This window comes from Ziziphus jujuba, chromosome 10 (genome assembly GCF_031755915.1).
Source record: "Ziziphus jujuba cultivar Dongzao chromosome 10, ASM3175591v1".
Taxonomy (NCBI): domain Eukaryota; kingdom Viridiplantae; phylum Streptophyta; class Magnoliopsida; order Rosales; family Rhamnaceae; genus Ziziphus; species Ziziphus jujuba.
The window spans coordinates 18,317,976-18,342,330 of record NC_083388.1 but is presented as its reverse complement, the minus strand read 5'-3'; the positions used below and the strand labels follow the sequence as shown (position 1 = coordinate 18,342,330).

At 33.4% G+C, this 24,355-nt stretch overlaps 4 protein-coding genes across 6 annotated transcripts; 2 read left to right on the top strand and 2 right to left on the bottom strand.

Moving 5' to 3' along the window:
- The first annotated feature begins 2,105 nt into the window (after window positions 1–2,105).
- LOC107411622 (N-terminal acetyltransferase B complex auxiliary subunit NAA25) lies at window positions 2,106–11,316 on the top strand. The gene is made up of 19 exons (XM_016019235.4): window positions 2,106–2,589; window positions 3,003–3,159; window positions 3,266–3,384; window positions 3,468–3,542; window positions 4,676–4,769; window positions 4,848–4,966; window positions 5,135–5,205; window positions 5,758–5,899; window positions 6,017–6,192; window positions 6,482–6,684; window positions 7,399–7,529; window positions 7,942–8,018; window positions 8,099–8,173; window positions 8,379–8,571; window positions 8,817–8,936; window positions 9,026–9,164; window positions 9,539–9,579; window positions 9,749–10,003; window positions 10,193–11,316. The coding sequence occupies exons 1-19, from the start codon at window positions 2,443–2,445 to the stop codon at window positions 10,883–10,885; spliced, it is 3,027 nt and encodes a 1,008-aa protein (XP_015874721.3). The 5' UTR covers window positions 2,106–2,442; the 3' UTR covers window positions 10,886–11,316.
- A 2,029-nt stretch (window positions 11,317–13,345) lies between these two features.
- Window positions 13,346–16,220, top strand: LOC107411524 (laccase-13). Of its 2 annotated transcripts, XM_016019125.4 has the most exons (6): window positions 13,352–13,566; window positions 13,687–13,838; window positions 14,160–14,401; window positions 14,501–14,629; window positions 14,734–15,687; window positions 15,797–16,220. In XM_016019125.4, the coding sequence occupies exons 1-6, from the start codon at window positions 13,447–13,449 to the stop codon at window positions 15,925–15,927; spliced, it is 1,728 nt and encodes a 575-aa protein (XP_015874611.2). In that variant the 5' UTR covers window positions 13,352–13,446; the 3' UTR covers window positions 15,928–16,220. The 2 variants fall into 2 exon arrangements, with proteins under 2 accessions (XP_048325195.2, XP_015874611.2); XM_048469238.2 differs by having other exon boundaries at window positions 13,346–13,566; window positions 14,734–16,220.
- Window positions 16,160–18,636, bottom strand: LOC107411525 (SWR1 complex subunit 6). Of its 2 annotated transcripts, XM_048469241.2 has the most exons (6): window positions 18,446–18,636; window positions 17,743–17,849; window positions 17,519–17,621; window positions 16,913–17,022; window positions 16,698–16,825; window positions 16,160–16,362 (listed from the first exon to the last, which is right to left on the bottom strand). In XM_048469241.2, exons 2-6 carry the CDS (start codon window positions 17,845–17,847, stop codon window positions 16,299–16,301), a joined length of 510 nt encoding a protein of 169 aa, XP_048325198.1. In that variant the 5' UTR covers window positions 17,848–17,849; window positions 18,446–18,636; the 3' UTR covers window positions 16,160–16,298. The 2 variants fall into 2 exon arrangements, with proteins under 2 accessions (XP_048325198.1, XP_048325197.1); XM_048469240.2 differs by lacking the exon at window positions 16,160–16,362 and having other exon boundaries at window positions 16,507–16,825; window positions 18,446–18,633.
- Window positions 18,637–20,118: 1,482 nt separating this feature from the next.
- Window positions 20,119–23,319, bottom strand: LOC107411526 (cation/H(+) antiporter 24). The gene is made up of 3 exons (XM_016019128.4): window positions 22,919–23,319; window positions 21,759–22,766; window positions 20,119–21,452 (listed from the first exon to the last, which is right to left on the bottom strand). The coding sequence occupies exons 1-3, from the start codon at window positions 23,213–23,215 to the stop codon at window positions 20,298–20,300; spliced, it is 2,460 nt and encodes an 819-aa protein (XP_015874614.2). The 5' UTR covers window positions 23,216–23,319; the 3' UTR covers window positions 20,119–20,297.
- Between the last annotated feature and the right edge of the window lie 1,036 nt (window positions 23,320–24,355).

Genomic DNA, 24,355 nt, shown 5'->3' with positions numbered 1-24,355 from the left:
TTTATTTATTTATTATTATTATTATTATTATTTTTCCACTTTTTTACACTTGTGGATTTTGTGGAGTTTTTTCAGATGAATCAGTAATCGTATACTTTTTGATTGACGGATTGGATACGTGAAGATCCATTCTATTTACCGTGTATCCAATTTCTTGTACGTTGAAATCAGATTCAACATCGATTTTATTTTCTATGAAAATATGAAAAGCCAAAGGCGTTCGTGTACTTTACCATAAATGGTCCAAGACCGGTACGATTTTTTTTTTTTGTACTTTGGATACTCTGTAGATTTTACTGTTTAGATTTACCAAAACAAACAGAAGATGGTAAAAATCGACTTCTAGTTTATGGGATTATTTTACTCATGAATTGCATTTGGAATTAACTCGACCTAAATTTGATTAACGAAATCAGAAATATTTATTTATTTATTTATTTGTGTGTGTGTGTGTGTGTGTGTGTGTGTGTGTATTGTATATTATTATAAAATTAGAGGGAATTAATTAGAATTTAGAAGATGGAGGAAAAAATCATCTATGACTCGGGATGGCAACGAAAAGCGAATCGGGATTGAGGCGGTCTTCCATACATAATTTTCTTAATCAAGGCAAGATGAAACTTCTCCGAAGAAACAGGGTGGGAGGGGATTTCGTCTCCCCATTATGAAAAATTATAATAATAAAAAAAAATATAAATAATTTTAAAAATATTTTAGATATTTATTAAATTTATTCATAATTATAAGTATAATTATATTCAAGAAAAAACAAATATAAAATATATTCTTTTATATAATATATATAAATGGAGCGAGAATATAACTCCCATCTCCACTAATTATTTAATTTATAATTTATTCAAAAAAAAATTTTTTTTCTGGCATTTCGTATGATTTGAATTAGTATTTTTATTACCCAAAGTGCTCAACTGCTTCCCACTTCTTCAATTTGACTTGGATACAAGATTTTTGTCCCATTTTCATCCCAATTTCCTATTTAATTAGAGATTTTTTTAGGGACAGACAAAATTCAATCTAACCCGTTCAATCCAATCTATTTTTAACAATTTGAATTAGATTTTTATATTAATTGAATTGAATTGGGTTCAAAATATTATAAATTGTATGGATTGTATTGGTTATGAATTGGAAATATAAATCCAATCAAATCCAAATAATATATTATATAACTAAAAAATTATATATTTTTATTTTTTTTTTATTTTTTATATATTAATTTTAATATATATTTTTCATTTTTATATATTAATTTTTAATTTTTTTCCATTTTTATATATTGATTTTTAATATATATATATTTTTTCTTTTACATCCACATATCTCAAATTTCAAATCCAAATATAAGTTGTAACACTAAACTAAACATTTATCTTCATTGTCGTCCACCACCAGTGCATCACCATTACCATAATATATATATTTTTCTTACATCCCCATCATATATATATATATATATCTACATATATTGTATCCAATTGTTATTTATATATTATATATATATATATATTTAAATATAATTTATTGCTAATTTTATTATTTTGATATTTGTAGGGCTTACAAAATCAACTAAAATTAGTGAACTTGTCAACGTTGATTGGCTTATGATTTATCAAAATTTAAAGGTTAAAAAAAAAAGAATTATGCATTGATTATTGAGTGAATAAATTTTTATGATTGTATTATTTTACATTATTTGTTATAACAATTTTAATTTGATTTTATAAGAATGAGATGATGACATTAATGTTTGCTACTTAATAAATGCATGATGTGTATCATTTGTTACATTTTATTTTTTATTTTCTATTGTAAAATATGTTATATTATTCTAATTGTATTTTATATTTGGATAATTATAATTTATTATTTATATTTTATATTTATAAAAAATTTTTATTTGTATTATATATTTATAAATTAATAAATTTCAAACCGATGAATCAATCTAAACTAAATCGATCATAAATAATTTAATTTTATTAGAATTTAATACGTTAATAATTCGGTTTGAATTTTAAATTAGAAAAATCAATATATATATATATATATATATATTAGATTATATTTTTCGGTCTAAGACCGAAATCAATCCAATTCATTTTCTCTTCTAATTTCTTTATTAGGCGAGGCACCTGCAGGAATTAGGGATTGCAGGGCAAATTGCCATCTCTACTTATGAAGCGCGAAATTACGGAATAGGTAAATACGGGTGAGGAGTAAGATCTTTCCCATCCAGTGCTTCCATTAACCTCGCATCCAAACTATCAGGTTAGGTTTATGGTTTTTTCACAGCCCAAAAGTTTCATCTCACTCTCTCTCAGTTTTGTGTTTCCCCAAAGAGAACAAAGTGTTGCAGCATAACCAACAGTACGCCAAATTTTCAAGGTACGGTGTTTTTTTAAACCCTAAACCGAGCCCCTCATGGCGTCGAAGTTCGGGTTGGCTGGCGGGATACCGGAGCGGCGTGTCCGACCCATTTGGGATGCCATCGATTCTCGGCAGTTCAAAGCTGCTCTCAAGCATGCTTCTACACTTCTCGCCAAGTTTCCAAACTCACCTTATGCTCTGGTAACTATAACCACCACAATAATTTGCTTCATCTGGAAATTGTAATGTTTAAATAGTAAATTGCTTATCCATGGCCAAATGATTGAGGTTTGTTGTTAAGATAATGCTTTTGGCAGATAGTGGTTTGAATATTTAGGTACATTTTTTTCGTTTATTCCTCGTAACCAGTAAATTTGTAGTGAGAGGAATTCGCCTTTGTTGTACATTGTTTCTGATATTTGAAATCTTTTAGAGTGAGTCAAGAATATCCATGCAATGTATCTGCTAAGTGTCCAAGTTACAAACCGCTTTATCTTGTTCAGCTAGTCAGTGGATGTGCCTGCTTTATTGTGTTTATGCTTCTGTCAAAATGACATTGTGTGGATCATTTCGAGATGGGTTTTGTGTTAAATCTTTCGTTGCAACTTCTGCAGGCGCTTAAAGCTCTCATCTTGGAAAGGATGGGAAAAGCCGAAGAAGCATTATCTGTTTGCTTAAGTGCCAAAGAGCTACTATACACCAATGACTCTTTCTTAATGGATGATCTCACTCTAAGCACACTTCAAATTGTTTTCCAACGACTTGATCACCGTCAGTATAAGTTTTTTTGCTGCTTGAATATTTGTTAATGTTAACACACCTGTACTATAACAGACGTGTTCATGTTTTAATATCTGACAATTGTCTTCTTAATCAGTGGACTTGGCCACTAGCTGCTATGAATATGCATGCGGGAAATTTCCGAGTAATCTGGAACTAATGATGGGGCTTTTTAATTGTTATGTCCGGGAGTATTCATTTGTGAAGCAGCAACAGGTTGGTGTTTTGTGTTCTGATTATCTGCTTATGCATGTTAGCTGAAAAATTAGCCCAAATTTATTTGTCTTTATTTCTTACAGACAGCTATCAAAATGTATAAGCTCGTCGGTGAAGAGAGATTTTTGCTCTGGGCAGTTTGCAGCATCCATTTACAGGTTTTTCTGGCTTTCTTTGCTTCCTTCATTTCCCTCCCGGCCCCCATTTTATGCATCATCATCTGTTAGCCTTTTCTTTCACAGACTGGTTACTGGCAATGACATTTTTAACATCACATGATGCCCCTAGACAAAACCAAACATGAAAAATGAATTGACAAATAACAGAATAGTATTTATGAAACTAGCATGCTTATTTTGATTTTTAAATATGCAGATTGTAATATCCAACTCTAAATGCTGTGGTAGTTTTGCAAATTTATTTGACTGATGTGTGATACCCTAACTTCGCTTTTGATCTTAAATGGTAGAAAATCCTTGTTGCTTCCGAAATCTAGCGTCAAAATGTTTGATGTAATCCAAAATTAAATGGTTTTATTATTTATAGAGAGTAGAGACTGATATACACCTTTAGAAAGTCTAATGAAGTTCAAGTACTGTCAGTAGATTGTAAATCTATATCTAGTGCAATTAACTACAAAAGTCTTAAACATAGAATATTTTCAAATAAATTAAATTTTAAGAGAATATTTTACCTGCAGTTTCATTGCTCGCAAAAACCTGCGGTCTCCAAAGTCGAGATCAAACCTGTTGGTGGTTGCAGCAGCTGAACAATCTGATCTGGTTTCAGGTTCGATAATACTGCAGTCCCATGTGTGAAGAGGTTAAATAAAGGTTTTAATTGATGGCCATAAGGTTAATTATTAACATTAGCACTAAGAATGCCTAGGCTGTTTGGAAGTTGAAAATTTAGAGATAGTTATTTGTGCAATTTGAAAGGTCTTGAAGACGTTCCTTGTTCACAGTTAAGTCCTAATTTTGGTTTGCTGCACATAATTAATTGGAGCGTTTGGAGATCTTAGCATGTTGTGTACAATTATTTTGAAAATGAAATCGAAGCCAAAGTTAATACAAACTTCTAACACTTAGACTAATTTGAATCAATCTCCATAATTTTTAAAGGCATGAATATTACTAATATACCTATTTCAAGCAAGAAATTTATTTATTTAACTTCCTAACTATTAGCTTCTGCTAAACTTTTCATGATGTATTGTGAAATTGATTGTTGCTTTTAAAGTAAACCCATGTTATCAATTTTCTTATTCTTTCAAGGCTTGAACTTCTGATAGGTGCTTTGTGGAAATGGGGGAGAGAAGTTATTACTCTTAGCAGAAGGATTAATTAAGAAGCATGTTGCTGCCCATAGCTTGCATGAGCCTGAAGGTATTGACATAACATCAGGAAAAGTTTTGTTTTATTGGTACATGTTTATTTTGTATAAATGACTGGATCCTACTGCAGCACTTATGGTCTATATTTCCTTACTGGAGCAACAAGCAAAGTATGGGGATGCACTGGAAATTCTCTCTGGAAAATTAGGATCACTATTAATGATTGAAGTTGATAAACTACGCATACAGGTACTTTGTAGGCTTTAGTAATTTAGTTTTGACATCAATTATCACATATTTTAAGCTAAGTGTGGATGCTTAAATCAATTTTTGCTTGCTTGGAGATTCAATGTTGTGAAACTCAAATAGTCTTGTTTGCTTCTTATCAACTTGTACCCTTTGACTTTAAGTTGACAGGGGAGGCTTCTTGCTCGGTCAGGTGATTATGCCGCTGCTGCCAATACATTTCAGAAAATCTTAGAACTGTGGTATGTATGAATGTGGAGAAATTCTCTCAAGAAAAAGCAAATAGAAGATATTATTCTTAGCAATTGATGGTAGTTATTCACTATGGTTTCATGATAACAAGTTTTACACCAATTATTTAAGTTTTAGGATAACGGTTTCAGTCAATATAGGAATATGGTATTTTTCATGTTACCATACTGTTGCTGATGGAAGCATATTGTTAAATGTGCTTTACATTTGGTTAATTATGATGGGGATGTATGATTGCTGTCACTGTAAGTAGAAGATGTTGATCTTTGTGTTGGCACGGGACTGAAATAGTGACCATCTACCTGGAACTTGAAGTTACTCATTTCCCTAATCAATATGTCTTTATAGAAGTTCCTTATAAGGACTGTGGCTAGAATTGTCAATTGAAGCCTTAGGGCATAACACATATGGGCAGCTTTTAACTTAGAGTAGGGCCAGCGGACAGTGTGTTATAGTCTTATTCAGTTCCTTGAATGTTGTCTTTTATGAACTTTCATTTTGCGTAAATTTTCAAGTCTTAATCCCTTTTTTTCATCTGGCAGCCCGGATGATTGGGAGGGTTTCCTACATTATCTAGGCTGTTTGCTGGAGGATGACAGCAACTGGTGCAATATGGCTATGGATAATCCAACTAATCCACCTAAATCCATTAACTGCAAGATTTCAGACTTGGCTGATGAAGTGGTGCGTACTTATATTGGATTTTAGTTGCTACTACTATGGTTTGTTGGTTGTTTAATTATTTTTCAAGGAGATTAATTATAAATTTGCACATAGTTTGATAGCAAATTGAATATGCAGTTTGATTCTCGAATATCGGAAGCTTCAGCTTTGGTACAGAAGTTACAGGAGGATTCCAATAATAATTTCACAAGGGGCCCATTTTATGCAAATATTGAAATTGAAAGGAGGAAGCACTTACATGGAAAGGGCGATGATTACAAATTAATGGAGGCTCTGATGCAATACTACATCAGGTATACTATTAGTACTTCCTATAATTTTTCTATGAATTAAAATTGGATTTCATTTTAGTCTTTATTATTTTACCCTTAAATCTCTGAATCCTTTGGTTTTATGGCTGTTATGTGATGTTGATGGACCATCTGCATTGGTTGCATGGTTCTGAATTCTTGGCTGGCTGATGATTATATGAAATTCCAATTTATTGTATTTTCCCCTTCATTTTGTTTCTCTAAGATGCACTTGTAAGATAGTTTTGCAGTAATGGTTCTGGTATTTGGTGCTTTTCATCTTTTGATTCAGGTTTGGCCACTTGGCCTCCTTTGCATCTGATGTTGAAATGTTTCTTGATGTCCTAACCCCTGAAAAGAAGACAGAATTTCTGGAGAAGTTAAAGAAAAACTCTGCCTGCCTATCAACAGCACCAACAAAAGTCCTTGGGCGGTCAATAACACTCTTAAAAATTCAAGAATTGATTGGAAACATGTTGGAGACTTCGGTGGGCGGTGTGTCTCTTGAATTCTAATTCTTTCTGTTGTTTTGTCAATTTATTTATTTTAATTTTATTTTTTTTTCCTATGGAAAATCCTGCTTAGACGTGCCACTATGGTAATGATAGCCTGCTAATTAGTTTGGCAAAGATTAATAATCAAGCCTTCAGAATTACAATTGTCAATTTCAAACTTTAAGATGTTCTTCAGCTTATGTTACACTATCATAGTACATTATCTCTATATTGTAATTCTTTGTATAAGAATCTCATTTCTCTTAACAATTCTTAAATTTATCTTCATTTCAATACATCATGTAAGATGTGCATGGTATGAAACTTCCTCTATTGAGTTACCAATTTTATGTAAACAGAGAACAATATGGTGGCTAATTTTTATTCCAAACACCCTTGAAATCAAGGAAAAGCCTTGGATTGGTAGGGACCCAAATTTTCTGGAGAAAATACTGATTTTTTTTTTTTTTTTTAACTCAATACTGATGCTTACATTTTGAGGGTGCGAATCTGATTATAGGCTCAGCCTTAATCAATATTCTAAAAGACTTTTAGACTTCCTAGGGCACATTTAAGAGACCTTACATATTCCTTGACTCATATTAATAATGTTTCACTAAACAAGGTTGACTCTTGGCTCATTATCTCTTCATGTTATATTTTCAAGCTCCTTTAATAGTTGAATCACTATTTAACAATAGTTATTTTTCCACAGAACTCAAAGGCTCTGCTGTACAAATGGCAGAGATGTACTGTAAATACCTTCCACTTTCAAGGGACTTGGATCCACAAGAAAGCATGCATGGTGAAGAGCTGCTATCGATGGTGTGCAATGTGTTGATTCAGGTATCATTTTACATTTACAAATAGTTTCTTGCCTAAGACATCACGGAATTCTTACAGGTGTTTTATTAAATTATTTATATGTCCTCTTTCAATTTTAGGAACTGTACCCTACTTAGGTGATTGGTTAGGGTGGTCGCAGGGATGAAGGAGGGGAAGGGGAAGAGGCAGGTTGGGGTTGGGTTGGGTGGGGAAGATTGAATTTATATCTGGGAAGAGGAAAAAAAAAAAGAAAAGAAGAAGATTAATTAACAAGGGGTAAGAGGTCAAGCGTCAGAGAATTAACTTATATTGTCCTGGATTGAAACATACTTGAATTAATACATTCAATGAACATATCATTTTTATGAAGAATCCATGAAACCAGTGCTAGTAACATATTTATAATGCTTGATTTTTCATTTCTTATTATTAGCTATACTGGCGTACTAGGAATCTCGGGTATCTTTTAGAGGCAATTATGGTGTTGGAGTTTGGCTTGACTATTCGAAGGTGAGAACTTGTTTTACTTAGTTACCATCTGTTTCCATTGGTTATGTTTGTAAAATTGACTATCTGGTTGTGTTTTGCAGATTTGTGTGGCAGTACAAGATCTTATTGCTGCATTTGTATTCTCACTTGGGTGCCCTTTCTGTAGCACATGAATGGTTGGTTAATTTTCATTTGAATTTAGAATGTTAAGAGATGAAAATATCACCATTTTTCAGCATATGAAACCGCTTACATATTGATTAGTGCTGGTCTGGTTTAATGGCTATGTAGCATTTGGTATTATGCAGTGTCTTATCACTATTTTAAGTTTTTATTTTTATTTTTTTTATTATTTATTTATTTATTATTTTTTTTTTGAAGGTTTAAATCGCTGGATGTGAAAAATATCTTGATGGAAACTGTTTCACACCACATTTTACCCCAGATGTTGGTTTCTCCACTTTGGGTAGATTTAAATAATTTGCTACAGGATTATCTCAAGTTTATGGATGATCTCTTTAGAGAATCTGCAGATCTTACTTTTCTGGCATATCGCCACAGGAATTACTCTAAGGTATGTAAGATACTTGCTAGTTCTTGCATGTATTTAACTTCATGATTTTTTATTTTTTATTTTTCCATTTTTAAGTTAATTGTAAATTAATTGCTTCATTGGTTCCAAACAATCAGATTAATTACTATTTATAGGTATATGTATGATATAATATGTTATGCTTAAAACTAGATTAAATTCTCTGTCAAGACTACAATAATTGTGATTACAGAAAGCCATGAGATTTATACGTTTTTATATTACAGGTAATTGAGTTTGTCCAGTTTAAAGAACGACTGCAACACTCTAACCAGTATTTGGTGGCAAGGGTTGAAGCACCCATTCTAAAGCTAAAGCAGCATGCTGATAATATTAAAGATGAAGATGTAATATTTTAAATGCAACTTCAGCAATAAATCCTTGCTTTTGTATTTTGAGTAATAATAACGTCACGCTTGTATTAAACATTATTTAGGCTACTCTTGAAAGCTTGAAATGTGGGATTCATTTCGTTGAACTCTCTAATGAGATTGGATCGAAGTCTTTGACCTTTAATGAAGATTTGCAGTTACGACCATGGTGGACACCAACTTCAGACAGAAATTATCTTTTAGGTCAGTGTTGCATGCACCTTATCTCCAGTGGTAAATGTTATTAACATTGTCAAACAGGGGGCAAAAGCCCAGAAAAGAATGGTAATTGTTTTTCAAGTTTCCTACGAAAATTGCAAGAAGCATGTTTCCTGGACTAGATCATACACAATGTATAACAGGAAATATCTATTGGTGTGATGGAATTCTTCATTTTTAAACTGTGTTCATTTATATAGGATGTTAAAGCCGATCATACAATAGAATTTTTTATCGAATTTGTAAAAGTTTACTATTCTGTTTTGCAGTAGTTTTTGTTGTTAAGATTTAAATATTGTGTATTACTGTTTTTTGTTATATTGATGTTGAACTAAATTCTAAATTTCCACCGGTTTCAGGACCTTTTGAAGGAGTTTCCTATTGTCCTAGAGAAAACTCGGTATACAATACTCTCCTTTGACTGTAATTTGTATAAATTGTTTGGTGGTTGGAAGGGTTTGTTTTAACGTAGTCACGGTATTAAAAATTCCTAATACATTTATTTAAGATTTCTTTTTTGTTACATTCTTCAATTTTGAAGTTCTTCTCTGTGCTGGCTCTAAAACTAGGTTAAAGCTAGAGAAGAAAACGTGCGAAGGGTTATAGAGAGAAAATCCCTTCTTCCTCGGATGATTTATCTGTCTATACAGAGTGCTTCAACTTCACTCAAGGAGAATCTTGAAGTCAATGGTTCAATATGTGACCCTAAAATCACCTCAGAGCTGAAGATTTTACTTGAACGTTATGCGAAATTGTTGGGTTTCTCTTTAAGTGATGCAATTGACATTGTTTTGGGGGTTTCTGGTGGTACAGAGTCTTCAGAGGTATGTTTGTTTGTTACTAATCTGACCCTGCTTATATTTCATGTAATCAATTGGCAGATATGCTCCCTTTTTGGCTGAAATGAAAAAGGGCAATACTATATAAGTTACTAGCTTGCTAAGTTTGCTTTGGTTTCTTTGCTATCAAGTATGATAAAACATTTTAGGGACTTACATTTAAATCTGTTATAGGTTATTGGTGTGGACTTGATCGACTGGTTAAACTTTGCTGTGTTTTTGAATTCATGGAACTTGAGTTCCCACGAACTTTTACGGGCACATGAGGATGGATCTCATTCTCAAACTTGGCACATTGTGGATTCCCTGCTGGAGAAATATATCATGGAGAAGATTAGCTCCTTGGAGTCTTCAATTTGCTATCCTATGGTTGATCTTCCAGTTTTGGTGCAGTTGGTCACTGAGCCGTTGGCTTGGCATGGTCTTGTGATTCAATCCTGTGTTCGATCATCTCTTCCATCTGGTAAGAAGAAGAAGAAAACTGGACCTTCAGATCTATCCAGTCTGTCATATTTACGTCATTCAGTCCAGTCCTTATGTGACATGGTTGAAAAAGTTATAAATTGGGTTAGAGAACAGATAAACAGGTCAGAGGATGAGAATTTGGAATTTTTGCTCTCTTCTGTGCAAAAGAAAGGACAAGAGGGTCCTGGGCAGGTATTCCAGATTTTAGAAGCTTTGGTCTCATCCATAAATGATATTGACTTTGGTGATCGGATATCCCAGGCATTGAAGTCTTGGAACCCTGTTGATGTTGCAAGGAAAATAGTAACCGGGAAGCGTTCAGTATTTGCTGAATTTCTTCGGATTTGCGAGTCAAAATTCAAGATGCTGCAGTCATTAAAACAGCAGGTATTTCAATTCTGAAGAGTGGTTGCTTCTGTGGATGTAGTTTCGGTTCTCGGGTCTGGTCGGTTGGCACTTTGGGTCCACTTATCCTGTCCAAGGTTCTACTGATCCAACCTGGAAAGACTTCGAGGGTATTGAATACGTGTTCTTCTCTTGTTTGTTCTTTGATCTCCAAGTCCTTGCTAGCTGTTGGTGCATGCAGTAGCCGGTTTTGGTGGTTTTTGTTTTCCTTTCCTGTATTTTTTTTTTAATTTTTTTTTTTTTTTGGGACAGTGTACATCAAATAAGCGCAATTTTTTCGCTTGAAAATTTTCGATGTTTGTTTTTTTGAATATTGTCAAGCTTGAAGCTGTTTTTGTATTCTTAATCATAAATTTTGGAGTTGTACCATGCAACACTTCAAATGTAGATTATTTTAAAATACACTCTGATCCAACATTTTCAAAACATGTCTAAATCATTCGTTTTGTTTGGTGTGTTATAGGTGATGAGGAAATCGGTTTTGGATAGAAAAATGTGTTGACAGTGTCTGACAATTAGTTACAAGGGTCTCTTTCATTTTACTTGAATGACCATAGCTGCAGATCGACAAGTCTTGTCAATCTGGAGGAATGAAGACTAGAATTTGTTCTATTTCCATCTTTTTTTTATATTAACATCGACATTTAAAGGTCCAAACTTAGATCATGGACCTCACTGAAGTTGAAATTGAGCTGCCTAGATGCCTCCTAATTATAGGCTGACAACTTCAGAGTTCCACTCTGTCAAACACGATAAAACTTTGGAAATACGTCTGAGAAGAGCCTTTTTGCTATAACACGTAATAGAAGTTTGAAGTTTATATATTATTTGTTGAAAAGTAATGAAAGCAAAATGATTATTTTAGCAATGTTGTGGGTCAATTGGCAGGCTACCTAATTCATTTTTAGATGTTAATTGGTTATGAGTAGCGTTCGTCATATGGTTAGTAGTTTTTATAAGAAAATTGAAGACAGAGCTGTCAAAACCTGCTTCATTTCAATTATTTTTATGACTACGAAAGAATTGTTGAACTATTCGTCATGTTAATTAGTGCCTTGATTGATGTTTTAGCAAATACTAAATATGTTGACAAATCAGCTTATAAATAAACTTTTAGCATGGTGAGGCAGTTCCATAGGCTTGGTCCCACTTCACTTATCCAATTATTATTTTATTTTTTGGATAACTAACTAATTTCTTTATAAAACTTCAATGCCAATACAATAGTAATTTCAATATGTATATATATATATGTGTGTATATATAAATTTCTTTATAAAACTTCAATGTAATACCATAGTAATTTCAATATATATATATATATATATATATTTATATTGCTTCTGTGAATTGTATAATTGTACGAATGCAAAATTTCAATACAGGCGATGAATTTTATAGATAATTCAATCGAATTTCGTTGAACTTCATAAGTATCTCATACTTCGTCAAAAAATGCAATGACAAAAATGGCAGTTGAGATTAATCTACAATCTTGCATGGCTTAGTCATTCACTAAAAAACCTTGTATAGTATAGATAATTTTTTTATTGCTTGACTAAGGATTTATAGTATATAAAAATAGAATTAAGTAAAGGATGTTTCATTGACTAGAACCCTATTCTCTGTATATATCTCAGAAAAAAAAAAAAAAAAATCCCATTAAGACGATGGAGCAAGTGAGTGAATTGTTTATTATTGTGAGAAAATAACGTTGTCAATGACCAGAGCTTTAAGTGTCTCTCTCGTTGTATAACGGAATAATTGGTCAGCCTAAATCAAAAACATTATATTATTTTTTCCTCTACCAACCACACCAAAATTCAACCTCACTCTCTAACTGTTCTAGATTTTTAATAATAAATAAGAAAATACCAAAAAAAAAGAACAAGTCGAAACATCACATCAACATATATAGAAAGTGAATATTAAGTTCATATTAGATGTAGAGATTGGATGGTTGAGCTACCAAACGATTCCCGGATTTTTTTTAATAAGTTTGAAGGAAACCCTATTATTTTTTGGGTGTAAACACAAGGAAAACTAGATGGAAAAAACAATTTGTGCATTGAGTTCATAAGATTTTAAATTGTTTTCTGGTTTATCATCCATCAACCTCTTTCTTTTTTTTTATACCTTTTTTTTTTTTTTCTTTTTAAAAAAATATTCTGCTGAATTTTGGTTAGAAAGGAAACTTTCAATGGAAGAAAATTTATTACACTTGAATAACTAAATGAGGGTGTTTTCATACTTTGCGTTGAATAAACACACAGATAAAATCTCCAATATTTGTTTAACAAGTGATTGGGGCTAGTGGGTGCAACAAATCCCCTTTATGGTTGGACTAAAATGTCCTTAGATCTTTAGTGTCCTTAAATCTTTAGTATATTTCTTTTGACTCAAAACCTAATTTCCAAATGCATTAACTCTTTTGAACTTAAAATATTGAATTGAGTCTCTCCCTCTCCCACTTTATCCTAGTATAAGTACCTGGTCTCCCTTGGTTCTAATTCACACACCACTATCAAGACTTTCATTAATCCAAGGCAAACGAAGCAATGGAGGTTTCCAAATCAAGTGTCAAAACTTGCTTCTCTTGGCTATTCCTTGGTCTCTTTGCCTTCCTTGCTTTCCAAGCTTCTTTTGCAGATGCTGAAACTCACTACCATCAGTTTGTCGTATGTCTTTCATATTCACAATCTCTTTATTATATTCATTCACATTTATTGGAAACTGGTTTTAAGGCTTTTATGTTATGTTCTTACTCTTTTTTATTTTTGCTTGCAATGAAATTTTAGGTTCAAAGAACGCCAGTGAAGAGGCTGTGCAAAAACCACAACATAATGACTGTCAATGGTCAATTCCCAGGACCAGCTTTGATAGTCAGAAATGGAGATTCTCTTGTCATCAAAGTAGTCAATAGTGCACAGGAAAACATTACAATACACTGGTAGGCATCGTTTTTTATTTAACTAACATAAAACTGGTGCATGCGTATTTGCTAATTCATGCATCTTACTAGAAATAAGCCGAAGTAGAAACTCAATTCAATGAACCGTCTCATTTAAATTAAAGTATAAAAAATACAAAGTTAATAAGATTGTCCTGAAAAGAAATTTCCCATCCAATCGTGCAAGAAATTTAAGCTAAAACTCTACCTGTAAATTCAGTAAATAGTATCTGAAGTAAGACTTGCTATACCTGAGGATGGTGAACCTTAACTTCAAAGCACTTGCAATTTTGCAACTGATTATTTTCACTTATCCATAAGGCATGGAGTTCGACAGCTACGGAATCCATGGGCAGACGGTCCTGAGTACGTTACTCAGTGTCCAATCAAACCTGGAGCAACCTACACATACCGCTTCACAATCATTGACCAAGAAGGAACATTGTGGTGGCACGCTCACAGCAGATGGCTTAGAGGCACTGTTTATGGAGTTCTCATTATTTTACCCAAATTTGGTTCATACCCATTTGCCATGCCAAAGCAAGAATTCCCAGTTCTTCTTGGTAAGTTTTCATAGAATTGTCTTTTCAACTTCCTTCAAATCTCTTCCCATTTAACAAAAGAATGGACTCCTTAACACAAGTTATGTTGTGGATTTACAGGAGAATGGTTTGACAGAGACCCCAATGCTATTCTCAGGCAGGCTCAATTCACTGGAGGAGCACCAAATGTGTCTGTTGCATATACTGTTAACGGTCAGCCTGGTGATCTTTATAGATGCTCCAGCCAAGGTTTGCCAAACAATGCTTACCTTAATTGTTCTGTTTGAACTTCAATTTTATTTTTCCATGAAAAAAATCATATTAAGAGGTTGTTTTGACAATTTTACATGCAGATACTGTGAGAATTCCTGTGGATTCGGGTGAGAAAATTCTCCTGAGGATTGTAAACTCTGCATTGAATCAAGAACTTTTCTTCAGCATCGCCAACCACCAAATGACTGTTGTTTCTGCTGATGCTTCCTACACCAAGCCTTTCACAACGAGGGTCATCATGATCGCACCTGGCCAAACTACAGACGTCCTTGTTACTGCAGATCAGCCACCGGCTCGTTACTACCTGGCAGCAAGCGCCTATCAGACTGCCATGAATGCTGCCTTCGACAACACCACCACCACTGCAATCCTCGAGTATAAATCCGCTGCATGTGGCAAGAAAGGACAACCATTGCAACCAATCTTGCCACAATTACCAGCATTCAATGATACAGCTACTGCAACTGCATTCACTGCCCAGGTAAAAAGTCCTTCTCAAGTGGAAGTCCCTACAAACATAGACAAGAACCTGTTCTTCACAGTAGGTTTGGGACTGAACAATTGCTCAGTTCCTAACAGTCCCCGGTGTCAAGGGCCAAATGGAACTCGCTTCACTGCCAGCATCAACAACATTTCTTTCGTGTTCCCAAGAACAAATTCTCTGATGCAAGCTTACTACCAAGGTGTTCCTGGTGTCTTCACCACTGATTTCCCACCTGCTCCTCCTGTGAAGTTTGATTATACAGGGAACGTGAACAGGGGATTGTGGCAACCACGTCGTGGAACTAAGCTCTTCAAGTTGAAGTATGGTTCCAACGTACAACTTGTGTTTCAGGACACTAGCATTGTCACGACAGAAGATCATCCAATGCATCTTCATGGCTACCATTTCTACGTTGTTGGTTCAGGTTTTGGTAATTTCAACCCAGCAACAGATACAGCCAAGTTCAACCTTGTGGACCCACCACAGAGAAATACCATTGGAACACCTCCTGGTGGATGGGTAGCCATCCGATTTAAAGCCGATAATCCAGGTAGAGTTCATAATTTTTCATATAATTACTTGCCCTGGCCACAATCTTTGTCAGTACCAAGTTTAGATTTATTGATTTTGATTTTTTCCTATTATTTTGTCCAAAACAGGGGTTTGGCTGTTGCACTGTCATCTAGATGCTCATCTTGTTTTGGGTTTGACGATGGCTTTTCTAGTTGAGAATGGAGTTGGACCATCACAGTCCGTCATACCTCCACCAGCAGATCTACCCCCATGTTAAGATTTTTAATACCAGCCTTTAGATCAAAACAAAACAGTTGCTGGATTTGCAGATCTACCCCCAACCTTAAGATTTTAAATATCAGGTGTTAAAAGGCCATCCACAGCAGTTGCTGGATTAGCTACTTCCTAATGTCCTTGTATTGATATGTATTTTGTTTGCATAAAGATGTCTTCAGTTCCAACTCGATTTCATTTGCAGTTCTAAGTCCAGAACTGGACCAATGCTTCATTAAGCATATGATTTGTTAGGTTACTATCAATGCTTCATTAAGTATATGATTTGTTATGTTATTATGTTTGTTTTATGATTTAATGAAAACGATTATATTCGCGATAAGAAATTTACCTCCTTTTATTTAAGCCTTTTGATTAGTAAGCAGATAACTTGAGAAGTTCAAAAACTCCAACCTTACCACCACGTAAGACGTATGCACTGGCCAAAGAGGAAAGATGCAAGAAATCAGCAAATGCATTATAGGTAACCCCTATGGCAAATTTAGCTCCTACCATACCACAATATTGACTCGTTATCCAATGTTATTGAATAAATACCTCAAAAGCAGGCACAATAAAAATAGAATTATTAACTGATTGTATCAAGAACGCTTCTAACATTAAATTGCTCTAGAACACTTACAACGCGTCAATCCAGTCTAATAAAATTTACAAAATTTTGGTTGACTCAAATTCATTCAGGCCACAAACTTCAAACAACGGGTATCATTATGTATATTCTGGCAACGGCATGAACAGAAGCGAATCCCACACCTTATACATGTATAGTTGGCAGCAGAACCACAAACGGTGCAGAAATGGCGGCGAGAGGTAGAGCTTGGAGGTCCTACTGCAGCCTTTAAATATGAAGGAACATGAGGTGGCAAAGATTCCAGATTTGCCTGTTTTATGGAGTGATGTAAAAAATCATAAAGGGAAACCCAAAACCAACAATGAATGAAGGCAGAGTTTCATGTTTACAATTCTACCTCATGCAGGAGCTCAATGAAAGTTCTTGGGGCCTTTCTGGCATTCTCAAGAGCTTTTGCCTGGCGTGTTTTACGCTTCATGCTCTTGGACATCTTCTTTTGCATGTACACTGCATAGAAAGAAAAAAGACATTAAGCAAGGTGTAATAGATACAGCCATTGCAGAGAAAATGCCAAATGTTCCCTGTAACCATCAACCATCACCCCAATAAAAATGCATGTCATTCAGAGTACATTTGTGTAAGTCGGACCCCTTAATATAATTCTAAATGACAAAACAGAATTCTCTTTTCATTGAGGCACTAAATAGTTTTCGCTTATAATTATAAGTTTCGATCAACAAGTTCTGAGGTGAGTAGAGTTCCACAGGATCCTTTACCGTGAAGAGTACCAATTCACATATTATTCAAGGATTGAAAGTTTAAATTTATGCCTTCAAATCATCCTGTACTTGATACTTAAGTTGTGCATCAAAAGCATAGATGTTAAAACAATCATTGAGTCTCATACCAGCATGTAGACGGGAAATTTCAAAAAAAAAAAAAAAAAAAAATTAAAAAAAAAATGAAAATAGAGAGAAAGACAAAGGAACAATGAGAATTAGACCTTGATCATCATCATCAAGAGAAGCCTCATCGTCTTCATTAGTTTCTTGCATTTCCATACCAGCATTATCATTTTCCAAAGCTTCAAGGCGAGCAAGAGCAGCCTAAAACAAAGAGATTGATACCCAAACTCAAACTTCATCCAATGTAAAATCAGATCATATACATTAAAGAAACTACAAGTGGCAGGGCCAGAGCAATGTAAGGAAATAATTTATAAATAACCTGAGCTCGGTTATCACTACTTGCAAGTGCAGCAGCCATCTTTGAAGCAACCTTGCGGGTTCTGCTTGACACTCGACGAATAGGGCTGGATGTGTCTTCCTCCATTGCTGCAAATACATGCTTGAATCATTAAAAAAAAAAATAAAAAAAAAATGAAAACCTTTTTGGAAATAAATAACAAAAAAGTCCCTCTGCATATCCGTAGAATGTCAAATTAAGGAACCACACATGTTGGATTACATTTCACATTGGCCTTCAAGCAGACTAATAAATTTCCACGCCCTCCCAAGAATATATATATATATATATATAATTATTATTAAAAAAAAAAAAAGAAAAAACAATTTTCGACTTCAATTGAGTACAGAAAGATGATTAGTATAGTTGTAGACTATTTTGACCATGTGGGTTAGATTTCTTGCCTCAATAATCGAATCAAAAACAGAGACTTGAAGACGGGGCTACTGGCTACTCCCCAAATTAAATATACCCAATAAACCGGGAAAAAAAGAAACTACCAAAAAAAAAAAAAATTAAAAAAAAGGTTAAAATGTTTTCAGTCATCCATGAAATTTGCCATGCCAATTGTTATTCGTTATATGAAAAAAAAAAAATTAAAAAAAAAAAAAAAAAGAAGCCTAAAATCCACTTTCTGTAGCAGTAGAGAACCCTAGGAAAGAAAAAATAAAATAAAAAAACCCACCTTTAAATTCAAAGAGACGAGCTCCACTGCTCGACGAAATGCTATGTAGTTTTTAGAGGTCGCCGGCGAAAATATCAGAGGGCCTTTCCCAACGCTCACACACACAAGCAGAGGCGATGCTTATGGCAAAGCCGATCCCGGAAACATCGACTTTTTTAGTAAGCAAAATTCAGACGTCAAAATTTATAGCGAAACGGTATCGTTTTTTGAGCAAGCCAGGAATATTTATTATTACTTGTGAAGAGTCTGGATTAATTTAAATCGGATAAATATTATTATAGCATATTTTACTTTCAATTTTTTTATTACTATATTTTTATTATAAAAATATTATTATATCTTCTTACATTTCGATGCAGTACTATTTTTTTTAGAATTTTTAATAATAAAGTTAAAATTTAACTCATTTATTTTTTATTTAATTAATATTTTATATTCATTTTTAAAAAATAAAAATTATGAAAATTAATGAAAAAATAATTTAATTAAACTCATAATTAACTTTTTTTCCTTTTAAAAATAGTTCAAATGCATTAAATATTGATTTACTTAACCTTTAAAATTATATTTGAAACAACTATGATTATTATATAGAACTTATTACTTTTGTTTTTTTTTTTTTTTAATAAATTGGGGAAAAGGATTGCAGCATCAAATTTTTAAGATTTAGTAATGTATAAAAAAATATGTATATGTGTTTTCTCTGTGTGTGTGTTTTTTGTTATATATATAATATAGATATAGATATATATATATTAAGTACTATATATAATATATATATATAGATATATATATATATATATATATATTAAGTACCTGGGGAAAAATATAGATGAAAAACTATAGAAGCGTAAAAGACCATGTAAAAAAAAAAAAAGTGAATAAATAAGTGAAAAACAATAAAATATAAAAGGATCGTAATAATATTTTTTCTAATGAAAATGTAATATTGAAAAAATAGCAAATTAAAAATGCTATACTGAAATATATCCATTTAAAATCTATGTAAAGTATACGAGTCTCTTCTTTTATGTATTTATGCAATTCACTGCCAAAACAAAAACGTAGTTATAAAATTATTTTTACCAAAAAAAATGTATTTATGCAATTAACTGCGATTTTTTTTTTTGGACAAATTAACTACACTATTGGAGATCATGTAAATTATTAATCTTGTATAATCCATTTTTTGTGTCATATCCATAAGAAAATAAAAATACCTTTCATAATATTACTCATATGATTATTAAAAAAATATTTTTTATTTGTAATCATTACCGGATTCAACATTCCATATGACAACCAATTTTTTTAAAAAAACAAAATCATATTGCAATTTAATGCATAGAATACTATATGATAAAAATAAAAATAAAAAATCATAGAATGCTATATTTTTAATTTTTTTAACATAATGTACTTTTTTCTTTTTTCTTTTTTTTTTCTTTTCTTTCTTTCTTTTTTTTTTTTTTTTTTTTGGGTTGAATAGAAATGCCATTTGAAACACTTTTAATATATAGGTTTTTAGTTATAAAGTTAATCAATTATCATCATACCAACCGTCAATCTAACCAGTAACAATGATTACTACTGGTCATAAACAATTTAAATTATAACAAAACATCCAATAAGAAAAATAAAATATAAATGTAAATGACTTGTATAAATTTAGCAAAGTATAACTTTGTACATATTAGGGCTCCAAAAAACAAAAATAATGTTTTAGCCTTGACCTACATATTACATATTCCAAATTTCCAATGCTAAAATTATATAAACTTTGAAAAAAAATATATATATCTATATATATATATATATAAATATATATATATCATAGCAAAAAAAATTTAATCTACTTGAAGAAGGACGCACATAAGGTGTTTGCTTTTTGTTCTCTTAAGATTTGCTGCTGTACTACTAAAACAGAAGCATTCCCTCCAAAATCATCCGAAGCTACATAGTCACCAATCACTCCCAGTTCATGATTCTCACTCCAATCCTCCAACCCCTCAAGAAGAAATGGGTTTATCCCTTCTTTCCTCCCCACAATCCAAAGGTCATAGGATTCATCATTTATCGCCTGAATTGCCGCCACCGTCTCTGCTCCATTCCTCACTGTTATCTCCCTATAAACAACCCTCTCATTCACCTCATTCTTCACCCAAAACGAAGTCACAACTCCATCGTCCAGTTTCTTCTCTAGTTCCTTATCTCCTTCACCATTGTGCGAAAGAAAACGAATCACGGTCACAGAAACGTCCATATTCCCAGCCATTCTATCTGCATAAGCGAGTGCTTCTCTGGAATCTGCTCCTCCCAAAAACAGAACTGCAAATCTCTCAATCGAGTGCCTGTAAGAGTAAGCCATGAGAGGATTTCTAAGATGGCCTTTGTCCACCAGAACCCCAACAGAGCATGGTGCATGGGCCAACACGTTGGAGTTCACCGATCGAACTCCGACACGAACTAGCTCTGTTCCTCCAATCTTTTCGATGCGTTCCTTGTTGAAAGGCAAGATGATGAATGTGGCTTTGTTGAGAAGAGCCAATTCGCAGATATCTTGGTACATTGTTCGCTTTGGAGCTACTGCCGTGAAAGCATGGATCTTCACAAACCCACGTCGAATTTCCTCATACCGCTTCAGGGCATTGTGGATTGTGTCTGAATCTGCATACCTTGAAGGCTCTGGTTGCTTTTCGTGGTCTATGAACAGCGGGGCGGCTCGCCCTACAAGCTCGACTAGCCTGAGAGCGTAGATGGAGAATGGACTGCTTAAGTTTGGATTGGTTGCTTCAAGAAGATCGATTGCGGCCGATACACTTTCTTGATCATGAATGCATACTAGTATACGAAGTTCGGTGCTTTGTGCTGTGTGTTGGATGGTTCTCCTCTTGTTGACCATGTATGGTCTTGTTGGATCGTAAACGATGCTGATCAAGGGAGTGACTATTGCAGTCGTCGTCACCGTCAATAGCACCATTAATGTGAACGATGGTTGCTCTATAATCTGTATATAAAAACGAAAAAACCTGAAACTGATTCAAAGTTGCGGATTCTAATGGTAAGTACATAATATGGTAAAACAATATAGGAAAAGGATGTGGATTTTCTGTTTCTTTTTTCTTGTTCACTGTTAATACTGTACCGAAAAATTTAGAAAGATTAATAAAAATAAAATAAAATAAGCTAAGTGAAAAGAATAATAATAACAACTGCATTTTAAAATGAGGTGGACTTTTATCATTGATTGGACAGAAAAAGGGATATGAAAATGGAGACAGAAAATCTCTATCCATTGAAAAGAAACAAGTACCTTTTTGTCCATCCAGTGGATGAACAATATGAGCTCCACCTGGCCTCTCAAGCTCATAATGAGGCTAAGCGTAACACCATCTCTCAAAGGAAATTGAAAGAACAGACAACCTAACAATGTTGCAACAAATTTGACCACATAACCTGTCGCAACCATGGCAAACAATGGCTGCAAAGTAGACCATTTAACCGAGCTCATAGAAGAAAAATCTGTATACAATCCAACGAATGCAAACGAAGCTGGCATTAAAATATCCATCACAAAAGCCTCACTCCTCTCCACAAGTGCGGCACCGAGAGGTGGTCCATCCGGTATCACCAATCCCAGCCATAAAGGTCCATTAAGAATGGCTATGCCTAATGTATCGGTGATGAACCCTATAATCAGTACACTCATAAATATGAAAACCACATAAGCTTGGTCCACAGATTGGCCTTCTGGGGTTTTTGCTATAATCCAGGCCATGAATTTCCTAATGTATGTGACCATGAAACCCACCAAAAGAATCACAGAAATCATATACCACAAGGCATTGATGCTGTTTGCCTCTCCTTGTTTAGCTGCCTCAAATGCAGCAACCGCATTTATACCTATGGCATCGCTTATTAGAGCCGTGGACAAAGCCATTCTTCCAACTTCGGAGCTCAAAAGGTTTAACTCTTTTAGTATAGGATAAAGAACAGGAAATGCTGTTATGGCAATGGACGATGTGACTGCTCCTAGGGAGGAAATTTTCGCGAGTTCTTTGTCCATTGATTTCCTCATGATCAATGCCACAATGTTCGCGGTTATAAAAGGAAGAAGCACTCCCATGATTGCAATAGATAACTGTTTTTTACCCGACCTTGTTACCAAAGCAATATCCATTTTCACTCCGGAAATGAAAAGAAAATACATGAAACCCATTATTCCAATATTTTTCACAAGGAAATCTGCATTCTCTGGGAAAACGAACTCTCTGAATTTCTTGCTGCGACCAAGAATGCTCGGTCCGATAATTATACCACCCTTGCATTTCAAAAGTTAAAATAAATTCAGAGTCCTATATAAATTACATGTAATTAGACGCCAACTTCCCATCATATATATGTGTGTGTGTGTATATATATGTATATATATATATATATATATGAAGTTACATGAAAATTAGAAAAGCTTACAAGAATCTCGCAAACGATTCTAGGCTGCCTGAGAGGCCTGAGAAGAAGGCGAAGAAGGCGAGTAACGACGATGACAAAACTCATCTCTAACAAGAACAACGGGAAGAAATCATTGAGAGGGTTTTCACCGTAAAAAATACCGAATGGGCTATCGGTATGGGGGGTGGGTCGGCAGATAAGTGGAGCTCCATTATAGACATCGGAGTCACCGGTCTGAGCTCTGACAGAGGTCTGAAACCCGTAGGGTTGCCACCCACTGGGGGCATGAGGACGGTAGATTGGGAATATTCTAACCATGCAAGAAGAAAGGTGGTTTTCCGAACCCTAACCATGAAAAAAAAAAAAATTTCTGTAACTAGCAAGAGAAATGAGAGAGACAGACAAGGGGGAGAGAGAGATAGAGAGAAGAGAGACAGTGGTGAAGCGCTGAAAGGAATTAGTGTGGACATGCGTTAAAAGGGGATTGCATATGAAATCAAATTTTGTTGTTCTATTTATGGAAGTTGACCTCTTTTGCTTCTTTTCAGGCTCATGTAATTTATACACTAATTTCGATTAAAAAAATATATAAATACATTAAATTTTTTTTTTCTTTTTTAGAAAAAGTTATGTGCAAATATTTAATTTTCCTGTCGTTGGGAAAAAATGGATAAGATACTTTTTTCTCACTCATTTCTCAAGTAGTTATATATATTTAAACAATCTCGAAAGCTCAAGCTTTTTTATCATTGGGCAGATTAGAGTTTTTTTTTTTTTTTTTTTTTTATACGATAATTTTTTCTACTTCGATATTTTAAATCTATGATTAGGTGAATTAGAGTTAAATTATCAATTTTTTGAAAAATGTTAATGGGATAGCTGGGTTATCATTTTTTTCTATTTTTCTATTATATATAAAAAATTTAAGCTAATAAAAAATGTAAATATTTTTCACATATAATTAGAAAGTTAAGACCTCATATATGGAAAATATAAACATTACCACTAGGCTATCCCTATTGCTAAACTTAAGTTGAATTAAAATGTATTACAATGTTATGACAAATTATTTTTAACCTATTTGTACCCTTTTTTTAAATTATTTTATGGGGTATATTTTCATATTGATCTTATGAGATTTGCATCAATTACAATTTAATCCTTTATATTTTGAAAATTATGATTAACTCCCTTATAAGAGTGAAAATGATAATATTTCAAAAGATGTAAATAAAAAATAATAATAACTTTTTAAAATTTAAAAGGTGAGTAAGGATATTTTAAAAATTAGAAGGATCAATTTGTATTTATGTCAAAATTTAGAATAATTGATGAAATTAACTATATTTTATAGTAAAAAAGAGCAATGTTATAATTAACAAATTTGTTTATTAGACTTTTGATACCAAATAATCTGAAAGTTGGTTATTGGTTGAAAAATTAATATAACTTAAAATC

Excerpts from the sequence above, each read along its gene's own strand:
- LOC107411526 (XM_016019128.4), bottom strand. The coding sequence starts at position 23,215 with ATGGTTAGAATATTCCCAATCTACCGTCCTCATGCCCCCAGTGGGTGG. Across the intron at positions 22,767-22,918 it reads GAATCGTTTGCGAGATTCTT|GGTGGTATAATTATCGGACC; the intron begins GTAAGCTTTTCT and ends TTGAAATGCAAG. Across the intron at positions 21,453-21,758 it reads TCCACTGGATGGACAAAAAG|ATTATAGAGCAACCATCGTT; the intron begins GTACTTGTTTCT and ends TTTTATATACAG.
- LOC107411622 (XM_016019235.4), top strand. The coding sequence starts at position 2,443 with ATGGCGTCGAAGTTCGGGTTGGCTGGCGGGATACCGGAGCGGCGTGTC. Across the intron at positions 3,543-4,675 it reads TTTGCAGCATCCATTTACAG|GTGCTTTGTGGAAATGGGGG; the intron begins GTTTTTCTGGCT and ends AACTTCTGATAG. Across the intron at positions 8,937-9,025 it reads ATAATATTAAAGATGAAGAT|GCTACTCTTGAAAGCTTGAA; the intron begins GTAATATTTTAA and ends AACATTATTTAG.
- LOC107411525 (XM_048469240.2), bottom strand. The coding sequence starts at position 17,847 with ATGGAGGAAGACACATCCAGCCCTATTCGTCGAGTGTCAAGCAGAACC. Across the intron at positions 17,023-17,518 it reads TCTTGATGATGATGATCAAG|TGTACATGCAAAAGAAGATG; the intron begins GTCTAATTCTCA and ends CTTTCTATGCAG. Across the intron at positions 16,826-16,912 it reads TCATTGAGCTCCTGCATGAG|GCAAATCTGGAATCTTTGCC; the intron begins GTAGAATTGTAA and ends TCCATAAAACAG.
- LOC107411524 (XM_048469238.2), top strand. The coding sequence starts at position 13,447 with ATGGAGGTTTCCAAATCAAGTGTCAAAACTTGCTTCTCTTGGCTATTC. Across the intron at positions 13,567-13,686 it reads CTCACTACCATCAGTTTGTC|GTTCAAAGAACGCCAGTGAA; the intron begins GTATGTCTTTCA and ends ATGAAATTTTAG. Across the intron at positions 14,402-14,500 it reads AGAATTCCCAGTTCTTCTTG|GAGAATGGTTTGACAGAGAC; the intron begins GTAAGTTTTCAT and ends GTGGATTTACAG.